Genomic DNA, 13,653 nt, shown 5'->3' with positions numbered 1-13,653 from the left:
AAAGAAAACACAACAAATAAAAAACGGAAAAAAAAAAAAAAAAAAAAAAAAAAAAAAAAGAAAGAAAAAGAAAAAAGCCTCACCATGTTTCTGGCTCCAATTTTTTCTGAGAAACAAAACAAACTATAACCAGGAAGTATCTTCACGGGGATATGTGTAAAACTAAGATGCTCCCCAAATACTTACATCTTACGAATAGGCATTTGGCTGAAGAGCTGTGGGACAGACCCATGCGAGACCAGGGTCTGGCGGTTGGGCTTATTTAGTCCGCAGGCCAGTTTTGCCAGAACCTGGAAGCATAGAAAATATAAAAACCTCAGTACAGTCAACCTACCTATACAGAGTGGTTGAAAACTCATACAATATGCAAGGACCAAGGGTGGTAACTAATGGTTTTCACATTAGAAACAAAACATAGGCAGGGCGGAGGATTTAGCTCAGTGGTGCAGCCACTTGCCTTGCAGGCACCAAGGTCCTGAGTTTGGGCCCCAGTACCAAAACAAAAAAAAAAATATATAAATATATATAAGCAGAAACTCTAAAACTTTGTATTCCACAACATCTTTGGTGGAAAACATGACCCATGATCAGTGTCCTGTCACTTTTCTTGCTAGTCATTTTTCTTCCTCTATTCTTTGAGGTCAGTCCTCCCACTTCAAGTTTAAAAAACAGGAGCTAGAGAAGAAACTCAGTATGCATGTCAGTGTGTCCATATGAAAATATTAAATTTGTTTTACTGCACTCCACCTATTTCCATTTCTTAGGGTTTTTGTTTATGCAGCACTGAGATCAAATCCAGGGCCTCATAAAACAGGCTGTACCACTGAGTCACATCCGTAGCCCAATTTCTTGATGAAAAGTTAGTCCTGAATTTAATACAGTATATCATAATCTAGTATCTATGATAGAGATTGGGCTAAAAATTCTTGCTATAATAACATTCCTATTTACCAACAATACTTAAAATTAAAAAAAAAAAGAAAAAAAAGTGAAACTCCTGAGGATTCTTTTAAAATAGTAAGGCACTTCCCTGGAATCATTTGTGAATTATATTTGGTGTAAAATATAAAATGCTTGATTCAGTGCTGCACACCTGGACTCCTAACACTCTGGGAGGTTGGGGCAGCAAGATTACAAGTTCAAGGCCATCCTGGGCAACTTAAGGACTTAGTGAAATCTTGTCTCAAAATTTTTTTTTAAAAGTGAGGAATGAGGGCTAAGCAAAAGTATAATATACTGCTGGGGATGTAGCTCAGTAGTGCCCTGCCTGCAAGGTCCTGAGTTCGATCCCAAGTACCAAAAGAGAGAGAGAGAGAAAAAAGTATAATATACTTGGGCAATTCCACATAAGGGAAAATAAGATAATACATAAATATTCAGCAAGTGAAAAATAAAAGAAACAGGTTAATATATATAAAAATACAAAGACCAGCTTCCTCCTTTCTATAGATAGTTTAGTCATTAAAGAAATACTCTGGATGTTAACTATGAGAGTATTTTCTGTAATGTTTCAGCCTGCCTCTTAGCAATGTTAATTCCTGTTAAAATATTGCTAAAGTTTTTATTTAGGCCTAAATATACATTTTAAATAAAAATGCACTTCAAAGTATATGGGGAGGGCTGGGGGTTTGACTCCGTGGTTCTGTTGCCTGCTTTGCAAGCACAAGGGTCCAAATTTGATCCCCGGTGCAAAAAAAAAAAGTATATGGGGAAAAAAAATTTTTTTGAGATAGGGTCTCACTGTGTAGTCCTGGCCATGAATTCAAAATCTTCCCACCACATGGCCGAGGATTTAGCTCAGTGGCACCGCACTGCCTTGCAAGCAGAGGACCTAAGTTTGATCCCCAGTACCACACACACACACACACACACACACACACACACACACACGCACACAAAATAATGTTCCCACCATAGCTTCTCAAGTGCTGGGATTATAGGCACATACCACCACGCTAGGCTTTAATGTTAATAATTCTAATTAAAAGAATTATACCACAGCAACATATGTGCACTCATGTTTATAGTGACACAGTTTGTAATACCTAAAACTCAGAAACAGCCCAATTGCCCATTACCTGGAGACTGGATAAAGAAGATGGTGTGTGTGTGTGCTTTTTTAATAGAATAGAGTATTAGCCATAAAGAATGAGAAACCAGAGGCATTTTTGGCTAAATGGATTGAGGCCGTACTCTTAAATGAAATAAATAGGACACTCATGTGTAAATACCAAATAGTTTCTCTGGTGTGAGAAACTGAAAGTAAAAATAAGGATCAAATTATATAATAGATAATGTGAAATATAGAAAGAAAAAGTCCAAAGGGGAAGGGGAAGTGGGGGGGTAGGAGAAAGGAAAGAAAGGAATGGGATAAATATGAGCAAAGGAAAAAGCAGAAAGTCTTTTTTTTTTTTTTTTTTTTTTTGGAAACAAAGTCTTTGTAAATTAGGGTGCAGGGGGTAAAGGGAGAGCAGGAGAACAGGGGAAAAAATGAGAACCAAGATATATCATGTAAAACTACAAATGCCCAATGACAAATGTCATAATATTGTATACCTAAAATGTAGCAATAAACAATGAATAAAAATATAGTTCAAGTGCTGCACTCATGTCTATCTTTGCTGGATTTGACCAAAGATATCCATGTTCCTCTTCAAAATACATGCTTGTCTTCACCTTATTGTGAGAAATTCCAGCTGAACACTGAAATCCAGTCTGCCTTTCAATGGCTGCTCTCATTTCCTCCACAATCACTGCTCCCATGGTGAGCTGCAGGTCTGGAGAGGTGGTGTTATCAACCTGAAGAGAATCGAGCCATTGATGTAAGCCTTGTTTTCGCATCTCCTCTGAAAAAAGTTGAAAGGGCACGCTTAAGACATCTAAATCATCATTTTCAGTCATGAGCCACAGAATAATCTTTGGTTAACAGACTGCACAAGCTGGATGTTAGGGTGCATGCCTGTGATTCCAGCACTTCAGACTTGCGCTTTGTTGGGAGGCTGAGACAGGAAGAATGAGAGTTGAAGAACAACCTGGGCTACAGAGTGAGACCCTGTCTTACAACAAAAAGACTGTGTATATGATGGTATATTCCGCACATCCTAGGTATGCAGCAGGCTCTATGATCTAGGTTCATATAAGTCTACTCTACAATGTGCACACAATGACGAATCACCTAACAATGCATTTCTCAGAACATATTGCCAATGTTAAGCAGCATATGACTGTAATTAATTGTGCTATCTAATAAAGAAATGCTTGGATTTCCTGTACTTTAGATATTCATGTTTTCTTAAGATATACAGAAGAGAGATGCATTTATTACATTAACAATTACAAAATATTTCCTTGGGCCGGGGATTTAGCTCAGTGGTTCTGGCGACTGCCTCACAAGCGCAAGGACCTGAGTTCAATCCCTGGTACCAAAAAAAGAAAATATTTCCTTTAATGTGTTCATCTTCCTCATTATTTCTACAGTCCACCCAAAAAATGTATATACACTTGTTTTTCTTTTCCTGAAGTGCGCATACATTTTTTGGGGGATGCTGTATAGATGAAGCTTTACTTCTCTAATGCACTTTCTTTTGCTTTTAAATGTGTATAAAACTAAGAGCCAACATGTTTGCCAAGCATGCACTCTACCACTGAGCTACACCCTCATCCCTTCCAAGATTACTTGGAACATGGCTTCTTGCCTAAGTTCCTAACTCACAACTGCCTTTTTTTTTTTTCTTTCAAGACAAGGTCTTGCTATGCAGCTCAGACTGGCCTTGTACTCACTACATAGCCCAAACTGGCGTAGGCCTCACAGTAATCCTCCTGCAGGTGTGAACCATTTCTGCTGGCCACTATTACTTCTTCTTTTTTTTTTTTTAAGGGGAAGTTTGCTGGTTTATTATAAAGAATATTACACAGGTTAGAGACAAAGAAGCTTGGAGCTTCTCTGGGCCACACCATGTCCAGGAACCTCTGTGTGTTCAGCTGTCTAGAATTTCAAAGCCAATTAGTTTCCCTCTCTCTTTCCCTTCCTTACTCCCTCCTCTTTGCTTCCTTCCTCTCACAAAAATTGTACACATTTTTGGGATACCATGTGATCTTTTCTGATACATGTATATTATGTATGTTCAAATATAGTATCTCAAATACTTGTGGTGAAATATTCAAAATCCTTTGTTTTTTTAAAAAAATATAGAGTACATTGTCATTACTGATAGTCATCCTTTATTATTATTACTGATAGTCATAATAGAATACCAGAACTTATTTCTCCTATCTGGCTATAACTCAGGACAATTCATTAATACAGACCAGTCACCTTTATGGTAAACACTCAAAGCACTAGGAGTGTGGCTCGGTGAGAGTCTGGCATAGGGAAGGTCCAGGGTTTGATTGCCAGCACTTGAGTGTTGGTGGCACTGTCCACAGGCAGGGTGCCTGGGTGAAGGGGAAGAAGAGGAGCAAGTTCCTAAGCCTGACTGTTCTTGAGTGGATGTGTTTCTGAGGCTGCCATTCCCCATGGACATCAGATTCCAGATTCTTCAGCCTTTGAGTGTGCACCTACATCAGTGACTCTAGTAGCTTCCTGCCTTCCATAAATCCTCTCATAATTATAAGATGATGCCTCGGTACTCGTTGATTGATACCAGTGGGCACGATGAGAACCAAAAATAACCAGCACCAAACAAATCTTTTTTGGCTGGAGAAGGAAGTGAATCTGGAGGTAATGGATACAGCTAAGTTCCAGCTTTTGTATTGAGTATGAAATAATGAGTACTGGGACAAAAAATTTTTGGTCTAAATGCACTGAGTACCAAATTCAACAAGTTTCAAAGAAGATGAATTCCAAGGTAGAACTGTATATACAATTCAACTGATTCTGTTCCCTCAGAGAACCCTAACACAATCATGGAGTATACATACAATGGAATAGTATGCAGGCTTTAAACAGGAACCTGACACTTCTGTAAAACTCTGTCGCCTCTTTGCAGAGTTTCCTGAGATTGCAAGGCCAGCAGTTAATGACAAAAACAAAAACTTTTCTGCCTGGCTATGGTGGCACACCCCAGTAACCTTAACACTCTAAGTACATTCAGCATATAAAGAGGGTATTAGAAGCCACCAATGCAGCTGTCACCAGAGGGGTCTGTAACCATGGAACCATTCACAAATTACATTATAGCTAAAAGCCATCAATTATCTATAAATTCAGCCACACAGATTTCTCTCTCTTTTTTTTTTTTTTTTTTTTGAGGCAGGGTGTCAATATGTGGTTCAGGCCTACCTTGAACTCACTATGTAGCCCAGGCTGACCTCAAACTTGCAGCAATCATCCTGCCTCAGCCTCCCTAATGCTGGGATTACAGGCATGCACCACCACACCCAGCTGTCTCTAAAAATCACCATTGAAAGAAAATTAAGAGAAAGAATAAAATGTATAATTAGCAAAGCATCATCTTGTAATTAAAAAGCACAAACAGTAATATATAATTTATAAAGATATATACATAGCTAAGACAATAAATACATCAGTGGATGCCACAGCAGAGTGGGGTTAGATGGGTGGGGAAACACTAGGAAGCAAAAAGATAATATGCTCTAAATTGATCAGACATTTTAAATAACTCAACTGCCTATGTTTGAGATCTTCCTTGAAAAAGCTCACCCATACAGATGAGACCAAGAAACTAAGCTATAATACAAATTAACCTGCAGATAAAAGAAGGCTTAGTCAAATTCATTTTCCTAGTCACATTAACCTGCGGTATTTGTACCTAAAGAGATATTTACTTTCATATAGACTTCACAGCTTCTGAACATGCATATACCTGGAAAGGTAAGAGAATTTGTATATACTTCCATGTGAGTCCTGTGAGTCACCCAGGCTGTAGTTTAAGTTTCTTTTCAATCACTCCAAGAAGAATCTGTATGACCAAGCAAAGCAGGCTCCAAAAGTGGGAAGCAGGAGCAATTTGATCCTATGGAAGTACCTTTCTGAACAGTCTCTTTTGCTGGTGTAGAGCCTTGAGGCAAACCTTCAACGTAAGTGGTTGGCAACAAGTCTGCTGATATAGGCTGTCCTTGTAGCTTCTGTAGACGCTCTTGCACAGCACTGGTCAGATCTATATACGCTTCATCAATGCTGGCACGTTCAATCACAGCAAAATGAGACATCACCCTCATCACTTCAACACTAGCTTCCCGGTACCTAGAAAGCATGAAGGTCATATGTGGAGGCAACCTTGAGATCGTCAGCCCATCCTCTCCCTCATAATGAACAAAAATCTACATGATCAAGAGACATGTGGCTTAACAGAGAATAGACAGTCAATGGGCAGGCAGATGACCAGTAATAGAAAGAAAGGGAAAAATCCTGGAGGGAAACTTTGTTGGTGCAATGATAGCACTACCAATGCAGAAAGCATGCAGGACACGAACATACTACATGGCAAGTATTTCTCTAAAAAGGAAAGAAATGCCATGCACCAAAAGACATTTACTAGGATCACCTATTCCTTTGTTATTTTCATGTCTACCACAGAAGATTTTTGCTTCTGATTCTGTCTTCAAGAGCTGATCTATAGGGAACTGATGGGTGAACAGAGAATCTGGTCTTCCTGAGGGCAGCATTCTCACTGCAACAAACTGACATATGGACTCTGTACTTCAGCAAATAGGTGTTCAGCTAACACACAACCTGCTCATCACTATACACACATATTCCAACCAGTCGCTTCTTGATCTATGAACATTCACAAAGCCACGAGGTTGAAGATACATGCCAGGAACGCAGTGATGCAGCCAGGCAGGCAGATGGCCTTCCTCAGAGTCTCTGTTCTTCCTTAGGGGCTCTGTTCTAGTCAGAAGCACTCTGCTGCTGTGTAGCCAGCTTTCTATGACAGTACAAAGATGTCTGCTTTGCTTCATTTGGACCTTACTATGTAATTTAAAGTTCTTTGATCCTGTTACATTTGCCATTAATATGAAAGTATTTGTACCTCTTCTCTAAGACACCTATAAAAACTAGTATAATTATTATTCTAAAACATTGTCAAATGAGAGATCAGAGCTAAGTTTGACTTTTATCCTTTTCATCATTATTTGGTTTAGGAAGAAGATAGGCCTCAGAAGAAAGAATCAATGCACTCAGATACAAAAAAAGCCAAGACAGGATGCTCTGCATCAGTGGTTGGTGTTGCAATAGCGGTTTCTTCACACCCCTTTGAGCAAATTAAAATATTCTGGAGGATATCTGAAACTTTATTTAATAATCTAGTATCTCAAGTTAATTAATAAAATTATTTTAAGTTGAAATATCTTTAATCCTAAATTTATAGTTTGATGAGGATTTTAAAAGTAAATAATCCAGCTGGGTGTAGTGATGCATACATGTTAACTCCAGCTACTCCAGAGGTGAAGGCAGGAGAATGGCAAGTTCAAGGCTAGCATGAGGAAGTTTGTGAGACCTGATCTCAAAAAATCTAAAGAGCTAGGCACAGTAGCACATGACTGTAATCTCAGCTACTCAGCCAGCTGAGACAGGAGGATCACAAGTTTGAGCCAGTCTAGGCAACTTAGCAAAATCCTATCTCAAAAAAAATTTTAAAAGGTTTGGTGATGTAGCTCAATGGTAGACTATTCCTGGGTTCAACCACTACTACCGGAATAAACAAAATCAGAATGGCCGTGGAAATAACTCAGTGGTAAAGTACTTGTCAGGTATGCTTGAGACACTTGGTTCAATTCCTAGTAGGGCAAAAAAAAAGGTAAATTTGGTGGAATATGGCTTTTCCAAATCATACTGTGAGGTTAACAATATATATTTCAGGGAAGTTATATCAACATAAAATTTATATGTCTATATCAACATAAAACTTTATTCAATGCAATGGCACATATGTCCATGACCTGAATTAATTCTGCTGATTAGGACCTTGTGCTGGCAAGACAGGCACAATGCCACTGAGCTAAATCCCTGGACCTTATTCCTACCTTGTATACATGTCTCTCATTCCAAGACTAAATGTCTAAAATTTTGGGGGAGAGCGCTCAATTCAAAAACAGAAAGAATTAAGCATGGTGGTGCATGTCTGTAATCCCAGTACTTAGGAGGTGGAGACAGGAGGATCGCTGAGAGTTTGAGGCCAACCTGGGCTACATAGTGAGTTCAAAGCAGCCTGAACTACATAGTGAGACGCTGTCTCAAAAAAAACAAAAAAAACAGAAAAACAAAAAAACAAAACAAAACACAGAAAGCAATCTTTTCTTTATTCAGCTCTCGCAGATAATTGTCTTTCTTTTTTTTTTTTTTTAAACTCTCGCACGTAATTCTAAAAATTGCACTGAAGTATCAGTTTGAGGCTTCCTCAGAAAAACTATTAGTCTTATAGTCTTTTAAATTACTTCAGTCATTTTAGACTTTTGGTCTAAGAACATGGGAAATTTTTTAAAAATGTGAATCAGTATTAAGTTTTAATTAGAACAACCTAGCTGGGCATAGGTGCACATCTATAATACTAGCACTTAGGAGGCTGAGGAGGGAGGATTACCATGAGTTTGAGGCCAGTCTGAACTACATAGTGAAGCTCTGTCTCAACCCTCCCAACAAATAAAATTAATTGTAACAACCAATTTTTAAACAGTTAAGGAAACAAATGGGTATCAGAGGAAGCAATTATTGTAATAATAGTTCTGAACTATTCTGAAATAAAATGTCAAAACCTTTCCGTTTTCATTTCACAGAGATAAGATGCTGACCAAAGGGAACTTTTGAGATGTTACTTACACAGAAGTACTCTGAAACACCAGTTCCAACCATCATGGATTATTATTTTCCAAGTTCCCATGTCTCTTTAAACAATCTTTTCTCTTACTTGGTAAGGTTAGCTTTCCCTCGGGATTCACGAACTTGTGCTAGTAGAAGATCTGGACATAACTTCTTAGCATCATCAGCCCACATGTTTCTAGTGACCCCGAAAGCACGAGCTTCATAACTCACTGCAATTATTCTAAGGTTAGAAAAAAAGAACCAAAGTAAAAAAAAAATGTACATTTAACAGGAAAAGGCTATAGACACATAAAGTTAGAAAGCTTTTGACTACAGAGGTCATTCGATCCCAAACATAGCAGTTTTGAAATCTCAGAGACAAGAGTTCACACATCACCACTGTATTCCCCATGGATTACAGCAGCAGTAGACTGTCACAACAACAGTACATACCCACCACCTTTCCAGGATTTGTACTGCACGACTGCACAAGGTTTATTCCTCAAGTGAGGGTTTTGCCGCTGCTCCACTTGAACAAAGAAACAGTCCATGTCCACAAGGGCAACCACTCGGTCTTGTCCAGTAGCCATTTCTTCTATAAGATATTGTATGAAGTTAGAGAGATGCTAATCCAAAATGCCAGGGAAAACTCTATTTCCATTCTTTCACTGATGGGTTATCATAATCCTGGTAAAAGGGAAATTAACAGGAATGCAAGACATTTTCACACACTGCTGGTACATGCAGGTAATAAATATTAACTTTATACAGGTAATAAATATTAAAAATATTAAAAGTAACTCATTCCTTCAAGAATCAAACATTTTACAAAAGATACACAAATAGCCAACAGGTGCATAAAAACAGGCTTAGCATCATCAGTCAGGAGGAAATGCAAATGTAGACCACAATGCATAGGTAGGAAGCACTGAAAATAACGTCCTAGAGCACCCTGTAACTCCCTGGGGAGGAGGGACAACACCTTCTGGTTTTTGTTTTGTTTTTGGTACCAGGGATCGAACTCAGGACCTTGCGCTTGCAAGGCAGGCACAGTGCCACTGAGCTACATCCCCTAACCCTCTGTTTTTAATTACCAGTCAACATGGAACTCTTCTGTCATGGGCACAATAAGAGTTTCTAAACACACATGAAGCACAAGCTTACTTCTGTAGCAGTGGGGCTCAATACTCTGTGGCAGAACTTAAAAGAGGTAATGACATGCAAATGCTGATATCTGATTTCCTGTGTGTGCTGCCTCGGCATTTAGGGCATTTACCCCTCACAGTTTGACTTAAAACACTGAAAACCATTCCAAGCTTCATGTTAACCTTACCTGTCAACACAGCAATTTCATGAACATTATTATATGGCTGAATTTCTACTGACATTTTAACTATATAGGAGCTTAACTTTATAGAAAAATATATTTTGTCTTTTTTGTGTGTGTTTTTTTGAGACAGGGTCTCACTATGTAGTTCAGCTGACCTTAAACTCATTATTAGCCCAGGCTGGCCTGGAACTCAGCATTCCTCCTGCCTCAGGCTCCCAAATGCTGGGATTACAGGTGTGCACCACTACGTCCAGAAAGAAAATGTATTTTGATATTGATATCTTATTAAAGTATGCTGATAAAAAACCCCACAATGTACTAATTATCAATAGGGGGAGAAGGCTGACAATACTCCAGTTAAAAGATCTCAGATAAGTTTAGGGAAAAGAGATGCATAGATGCTTAGATATAGTCAGCCTTCCACATGCAACAGTTCTATATCAAGCAACCTTAGATCAAATGTATTCTGAAAAAAAAGGGTATGTGTACTGAACATATACATTTCTTGTCATTTTCTAAATAATACAGTGTAACAACTATCTATATGGTATAGTAAGTCTCTGATTTTAAGAACATTCCGGGTGCAAATTTTCACAAATAAGAACAGGACTCGCATTAGAAACAAACATTTTAGGTGCAAATAAATCATGCAAGTAGCTCACACGTTTGCTGGACATTGTCACAGCTGTGCTGCTGTGTGCTTACTGTATAGTGTGATAGTATACAGTAGCACAGTGCTCAATCAGAGCCCAGGACGTCCAGAAGAGGAAAAGCAGTGATGATGTGGAAGGGACTGCTAGGAATTCACAAAGCAGTTACCATGGAAACAAAAGTGGAAATACAGTATTAAGACTCCCTTTGTTGGACTTACCCTCAAATCCAACTTATGCACGTTCTCCTGGAACAGAGCTTGTTCATAAGTTAGAGGCTTACTCTGTTCGGTATTATAAGTATAGAAGTGATTTAAAGTATTTGGGCAGGGGCTTAGGGTGTCACTTCCCTAGCAATCTCAAGGTTCTGCGTTTTATCCCCCATAATACCAACAAAACAACAAAACACATACAAACAAAAGACAAATCTATGGGAGGATGTGCACAGGTTATATATGCAATTTTATATGAGATCTGAGCATCTGCAGATTTTGGTATGCTGTGGGAGTGTCCTGGAACCAATCTTCCCATGGACAACTAACTGTATAACAGCATTTATTTTGAAAATATCACAATTATTAAAATTAAAAAATGAACACTGATAAAACATTAACTCAACAACAAACTTACTGGGATTTCACTGGTTTTTCCATGACTGACTGTCTCTATTCCAGAACCCAATGTAGGATTTCTCCTTAGTCTCTCCCAATCTGTGACCCTTTCATCTTTTCTTGACTTTCACAATCTTGGCACTTGAGGGCAGGACAGTGCTGGGGATTAAATTGGGGGCCTTGTGCTTGTTACCCGTAGGCAAGTATACTGTCACTGAGCTACACTCCTCAGCCCCAAACCTGACACTTTTGATGAGTACTGGTCAGTAATTTTTGACAATGTCTTTTGCTTTTGTTTCTCGTATGCATTTTTAGCAATAATATCATGGAAATAATGCTTTTTTTCATGTAGCGTAAGGGGTTATGATGTCAATACAATGTTAACTATAATCAATTAGTTAAAATGTGGGGGGAGGTTGTTTTAGTTTTTGTTTTTGTACAGGGGATGGAACTCAAGACCTTGTGCTTGTGAGGCAGGCAGTAGCACCACTGAGCTAAATCACCAGCCAGCTAAAATGGTTTTTGACAGAAGTCTCGGTGTAAAGTTACTATTTTTCCTTTTGTAACTATTATCTTGAGAGAAAACATTTTGAGACTATGTTACTATCCTGTTACTCTTTAAACTTTCAATCATTATGCAACTGTCAGGGATTTTTGACTATAACAATTACTCTGTAGCAATTCTTATTTTCTAGTATGTAAATGTTCTCATAGAAAACAGAAATGCTCCTCTGACTTCCACACTAGACATACTAATGTATGGGCTGTGATCTGGCCATAGGGATTTTAAGGCTCTTTAAGTAATTCTAATACACAGCAGAACTTAGGAACAGCTGCCTAAAGTAAATAAGGTGCTTATTATGAACACACCAGAAATTCATGATTTACCTATGAGAAACACAGGTTATACACTTGAGTGAGCACCCAACTGTAGTCTTCAAAAAGTTTTTCAAAAACTAACATTTACCCTGAAAAAGCTGTCATGCAACTACAAAGCTGGAAAATTAATCGGGGGGGGGCAAATAATTAAGAAAATCAAGAGTAGTCAAGGCATTGATTCCTGGTGAATTCCTATTGACTATTCACCTAAATCAGGCAGAATGTGATACTTTAAACATTATAATTTAAAACGATGTTAGAAATTCTTTTACCTTGAAGTAGCTTTTCTCTAAGATAAGGAAAGTTACATCAGGAGTGAAATAAAAAAAAGCAATGATTTAACAGCAGCAAACACTTTGATACACAAAATCACAAAAACAGAGCCAGGTGTGGGCGACCCCAGCACCCAGAGGCAGGAGGATCTCAAATGGAGGCTAGCCTAGACTATACACAGTTAAACCTTGTGCATCCTCTCCCACCTCAAACACAGATATACAGACGTGACAAATAAACCACAGAGGCTTCCTCAGGTCAATTTATTTATTGCAGAAAGCAAGATTTTTACAATGAAGGAGAATGAACAGACATGCTTTCTGCCAAGACCTTCCGGATAAGGACTGCACCACTTTGAATTCTTTCAATTTGACAAATCATCAAAACTGCACAAGTCTTTAATGATTGCAAATTTTCATTTTTAAATATCCCTATTTATCCCAATCTGCACAAAGCAAGTTTGGAGCCGGTCAGGAAAGCTTTAAGGACCACAGGGGAATATTAGTCTTTTCTACCAGAAAAATCTCAAGACCTTCTCTCTGTGATCAGTATATTCTCATTTTCGGCCCAGTGTATTACTAGTCATATTAATTCATAAAACTAGCAGCCAAGGCATCGAAAGGAGTCTGAAGGCTGTGACACCGGACGTTCGATTTCCTTACCGAGATGACAAACACCTGATCAAGCTGCCTACGACGAACGAACGCCAGGCTCAGGAATTCACTGGACGAAATGAAGGAGTACAGGACGTCTCGTCGCTCTTCCGGGGGCGGGGCAGTGGGTATGGAGAGAGATTTGTTCCCCTTGACCACGGACAATCCCGCAAAGATCCGAGGGACTGCACCTGGGAAAGCCTCTGGGAGAGACCGCGCCGAACAGACCGACGTGACAGCGCGCGCTCTGCGAGTGGCCGTTGAGGCGCCTGCGCACTACGGCTTTTCCGCCTCTCGCTCCGCCCACCAAGAAGGAATTTCACAACGGTATCGCCACTTCCGCGCGCGCGTGCGCAGTGGAGGATCGGGCGCGTGCGCAGAGCCGGGTCCTTCCCGGCTCCAGCGCCAGTGGCTTGCGCTCCTCCTCCCGCTCCCCACCCCCCTCCCGCCGCGGCCCGGTTCCAACGTGTGATCCCGCGGAGGGAGGCGTAGG

The 13,653-nt window shown here is 39.4% G+C and overlaps 1 protein-coding gene across 5 annotated transcripts in view; it reads right to left on the bottom strand.

Moving 5' to 3' along the window:
- Nucleotides 1-13,646, bottom strand: part of Polh (DNA polymerase eta) — a 22,238-nt gene extending 8,592 nt beyond the window's left edge. The window contains exons 1-6 of one of the 5 annotated variants that reach the window (XM_010617688.3): nucleotides 13,170-13,646; nucleotides 9,218-9,451; nucleotides 8,871-9,005; nucleotides 5,988-6,205; nucleotides 2,677-2,846; nucleotides 187-290 (exon numbers count right to left, since the gene is read on the bottom strand). In XM_010617688.3, coding sequence (XP_010615990.1) covers nucleotides 187-290; nucleotides 2,677-2,846; nucleotides 5,988-6,205; nucleotides 8,871-9,005; nucleotides 9,218-9,354 — 764 coding nt within the window. In that variant the 5' untranslated portion in view covers nucleotides 9,355-9,451; nucleotides 13,170-13,646. The other 4 variants (XM_010617689.3, XM_010617690.3, XM_010617691.3 and 1 more) reach the window with 4 other exon arrangements.
- Nucleotides 13,647-13,653: the final 7 nt, after the last annotated feature.

This window comes from Fukomys damarensis, unplaced genomic scaffold (genome assembly GCF_012274545.1).
Source record: "Fukomys damarensis isolate Sample0158 unplaced genomic scaffold, DMR_v1.0_HiC HiC_scaffold_20, whole genome shotgun sequence".
NCBI lineage: Eukaryota > Metazoa > Chordata > Mammalia > Rodentia > Bathyergidae > Fukomys > Fukomys damarensis.
This window is presented reverse-complemented; position numbering and strand designations above follow the sequence as displayed.